This window comes from Bison bison, unplaced genomic scaffold (assembly GCF_000754665.1).
Source record: "Bison bison bison isolate TAMUID 2011002044 unplaced genomic scaffold, Bison_UMD1.0 scf7180017864382, whole genome shotgun sequence".
Taxonomy (NCBI): Eukaryota; Metazoa; Chordata; class Mammalia; order Artiodactyla; family Bovidae; genus Bison; species Bison bison.
In genome coordinates, this window is record NW_011494954.1 from 6,660,572 (window position 1) to 6,665,350 (window position 4,779).

Genomic DNA, 4,779 nt, shown 5'->3' on the forward strand with positions numbered 1-4,779 from the left:
AGGTCAGGAAGCAACAGTTCGAACTGGACATGGAACGACAGACTGGTTCCAAATAGGAAAAGGAGTATGTCAAGGCTGTATATTGTCTCCCTGCTTATTTAACTTCTATGCAGAGTACATCATGAGAAATGCTGGGCTGGAAGAAGCACAAGCTGGAATCAAGATTGCCGGGAGAAATATCAATAACCTCAGATATGCAGATGACACCATCCTTATGGCAGAAAGTGAAGAGGAATTAAAAAGCCTCTTGATGAACGTGAAAGTGGAGAGTGAAAAAGCTGGCTTAAAGCTCAACATTCAGAAAACCAAGATCATGGTATCTAGTCCCATGGGGAAACAGTGAAAACCGTGTCAGACTTTTTTTGGGCTCCAAAATTACTGCAGATGGTGACTGCAGCCATGAAATTAAAAGACATTTACTCCTTGGAAGGAAAGTTACGACCAACCTAGATAGCACATTCAAAAGCAGAGATAATTACTTTGCCAACAAAGGCCTGTTTAGTCAAGGCTATGGTTTTTCCTGTGGTCATGTATGGATGTGAGAGTTAGACTGTGAAGAAAACTGAGCACCGAAGAATTGATGCTTTTGAACTGTGGTGTTGGAGAAGACTCTTGAGAGTCCCTTGGACTGCAAGGAGATCCAACCAGTCCATCCTAAAGGAGATAAGTCCTGGGTGTTCATTGGAGGGACTGATGCTGAAGCTGAAACTTCAATACTTTGGCCACCTAGTGCGAAGAGTTGACTTATTGGAAAAGACCCTGATGCTGGGAGGGATTGGGGGCAGGAGGAGAAGGGGATGACAAAGGATGAGATGACTGGATGGCATCACTGACTCGGACATGAGTCTGAGTGAACTCCGGGAGTTGGTGATGGACAGGGAGGCCTGACATGCTGCGATTCATGGGGTCACAAAGAGTCGGACACGACTTAGTGACTGAACTGAACTGAACCGATACAATTTTAAAGACTATACAATTAAAAAATTTTTTCTTTCAATAAAAAAAATTTTTTTAAAGGACTCGAAATTAGTGGATGCTTGGGGCTGGTGCACTGGGACCACCCAGAGGGAGGGTATGGGGAGGGAGGAGGGAAGACGGTTCAGGATGGGGAGCACGGGTATACCTGTGGCGGATTCATTTTGATGTTTGGCAAAACTAATACAATATTGTAAAGTTTAAAAATAAAATTAAATTAAAAAAAGAAAAATAAATAAATAAAATAAAAACACTGATGTAGCAAAAAAATAAAATAAAATAGAGAGGAATACCTTTAAGCTCAGCAGATGTTCACAAACAGCATAACAAATGCCAATACCTTCTTCTGTATTAGTACCTCTGCCAAGTTCATCAATTAATATGAGTGACTTGTCATTAGCATTATGTAGAATATATGCTACCTGAAAATATAATTCCAAAATTATTTATTGCAACCAAATAGCTGTCACTATTATAGCAAAAAAATGAAGTAAAATCCAGGTCCTTTTATTAGTTCATTTGAAATATATTTTGACAGAGAAAACCCGCTGAGCAGAAACTAACACATTGCTTTTTTTTCTAAAAATCTCATTACTAATAATTCTAATAGAATAGCTGATGTGTACATAAATAGACTATTAGAGTAAATAACCATTATCTAAAATATTGATGAATCAGATACAGTGAAATAAAGCAATGAATTAAATGTTTAAATAAACACAAAGATGGTCATTTTCTTGTTTAAGAGAGAATTGCTCAGTCATGTCTGACACTTTGACCCCATGGACTATATAGCCCATGGAATTCTCCAGGCCAGAATACTGGAGTGAGCAGCCTTTCTCTTCTCCAGAGAATCGTCCCAACCCAGGGATTGAACCCAGGTTTCCCGCATTGCAGGCAGATTCTCTACCAGCTGAGCCACAAGGTAAGTCGAAGAGTGCTGGAATGGGTAGCCTATCCCTTCTCCAGCAGATCTTTCCGACCCAGGAATCCAACTAGGGTTTCCTACTTTGCAGGCGGATTCTTTATCAACTGATCCATGGTGAATCAATTGCTGTCATAAACACTCTGAACTATCTCTCAGTTAACATCTCTGTAGCCAGTAAAAATGAAAAGAAATATTTAGGAAAAAAGCATCCAAGCCCATTGATTTCTGAGTAAAATAAATTTAAATCATGCCTGATACAGACTTATGTTATGACACAACTGTTAACCATCATGGCCATTTTACCTTTCCATGGGACTAAGCTTCTTGAGAGCTAGGACCATTTAAAAATATGTCTCAAGCACCTAGTCTATTGCTATATTCCCCCATAGTTATTCAATACATACTAAATAATTATATAAATATCACATACGGTAAGCAAATGATAATTTTATTCCCTGTCTATCTAAAGAAAATTAGTAAACTGTACAGTGATCCAATAACCCATACCTACTAAAGATAGGCCAAAAGCTATACTGAATTCCTTTAACCCTTCATGTTTATTTGACATGTGCTCAGATCAAAAATAGATGCTGATACATACTTTGGCACAGGAAGTGAAAATTCCACAAGAGCACAAAAAGGGTGATTTTTAAAAAACCTTTTAACACCTTTTGTGATCTTTTATTTTAAAATCAAGCCTAACTATGCAAAATGTTTCTGAACAGGTCATTGCTTTCTGAAGTCTTTTATATATTCCATATAAAAACACGAAAGCATGTTTTTATCATTCACTAACACTAGCTTTTTCTTTAAAGCTGTATTTTTCAATAAAACATTTACTTCCATTTCCACAAGACAGAAATTAGGAAGCTGTCTTTGACTGCCCTCTGGCTCTTGTAGAGGAGTATAAACACATCTGCAAGCTTTAATATAAAAATACTTTCTTATGTTATAAGTATTGACCATTAGGATAATTCAATATTTTTTTAACATAAGGAAAGTTGAAATCAGGTACCTCTTTCATTTCCTTCATAAATGTTGATGAATTTGTTTCAATATCGTCATCAGTACTTATTCTTGTAAAAATTTGTTCAGCAATTCTAAAGGAAGAATATTCTGCTGGAACATATGATCCTATAAAATATAAGTCAAAGTAAACTGAGATGCTTTTATAAAATATAAGGACTACTAACACTTTGCTCTATCAACTCAGATTATTTAGTCCTATCTAAGGATTAATGTGGTGGAAAGATCACAAGATATGGAATTAGAAGGCATGGCCCCGGCTCTGTCATTTACTTTACAACCTTGGACGGCACTTAAATTCTCCCAGCTTCATCTTCTTCACATATAAAATGGAAATGCTTACCCTACCTATTGTACAAAGTTATTTGGAAGTGAAAAAAAGATAATACATATTTGAGTACATAAGAAAGATTTGTTATAAATTTGATAAAAATTGTTAAATAGTATAGTCAGATGAGAATATTCAAAGTATGAAAATCTGAAGGAAATACTTATGAAGCTCAAGTTGATAAAAATCATTATAGAAAGGCATATTAAGAAATAGTTGCTATTAGAAAAGTACAGAACCATCCACAATTAGAATGAATGCAAAACATTAAATTTTTTATGAAGGTGAATTTTTATTCACAAGATGGTTTCTGTGTGAGAAATATCAGGCTAACTAACCTAAAATATTTATCTCTTGAAAACAGATTAATCTTATTATTTATATCTATCGCCAAACAAAATGGGATACAAAAAGCATTCTAAAACCATAAGAAGATAAAAATATACAAATAGTTAAATGAAAAAAGTGTCAAATACACAGAACTCTGTATAGACAAAATGTGAAATAATGGAAGTGAAGAAACAAAGCCAGATTATTCCAGGATTTAAAACAAAGACAAGGGTGAAGAATAGGATCTACTTTTGCATAATAAGGAATAGCAGGAAGAGAAAGCAAAAGTTCAGAAAATATTAATCAATGCAGATAATAATAATAACAATAGCAATTATGATGACATCTCAGAGAGCAAATAAATACAACATTCTCACAGGACTGCCAAAATGATTACGTAGGAAAAATAAATGTGAAAGTACCAAGTATAGAATATAGCGTATATGGTGCATATTGTTCATATTTTCCCTTCTCTCTTACCTCCACCAAAGAGGTTCCTAACATATCTTATCATCATATCACAGAAGCCTGCTGGCTGATATTTTGCTTCTAATCTGGCTCTTCTCTAACCTTACAATAGCGAGAGTAATCTATCTAAAACTCAAATCCAATTATGCCATTCTCTTGCTAAAACATCTATAGCTTCCTATAGATATCTGGGTAAGGCTCTCACTCAGTCAGTCAGTCAGTTCAGTTGCTCAGTCGTGTCCGACTCTTTGCGACCCCATGAATCGCAGCACACTAGGCCTCCCTGCCCATCACCAACTCCCGGAGTTCACTCAGACTCACGTCCATTGAGTCAGTGATGCCATCCAGCCATCTCATCCTCTGTCATCCCCTTCTCCTCCTGCCCCCAATCCCTCCCAGCATCAGAGTCTTTTCCAATGAGTCAACTCTTCCCATGAGGTGGCCAAAGTAATGGAGTTTCAGCTTTAGCATCATTCCTTCCAAAGAAATCCCAGGGCTGATCTCCTTCAGAATGGACTGGTTGGATCTCCTTGCAGTTCAACGGACTCTCAAGAGCCTTCTCTAACACCACAGTTCAAAAGCATCAATTCTTTGGCGCTCAGCTTTCTTCACAGCCCAACTCTCACATCCATACATGACCACTGGAAAAAACCATAGCCTTGACTAGATGGACCTTTGTTGGCAAAGTAATGTCTCTGCTTTTTAATGTGCTATCTAGGTTGGT

General features: G+C 36.7%; 1 protein-coding gene across 1 annotated transcript in view; it reads right to left on the bottom strand.

Moving 5' to 3' along the window:
• The window catches only part of MSH4 (mutS homolog 4), a 98,151-nt gene that overhangs the window by 21,217 nt on the left and 72,155 nt on the right, over nt 1-4,779 (bottom strand). Inside the window, exons 16-17 of the mRNA XM_010857610.1 lie at nt 2,919-3,037; nt 1,269-1,397 (exon numbers count right to left, since the gene is read on the bottom strand). Coding sequence (XP_010855912.1) covers nt 1,269-1,397; nt 2,919-3,037 — 248 coding nt within the window. The remainder of the gene's footprint in view (nt 1-1,268; nt 1,398-2,918; nt 3,038-4,779) is intronic.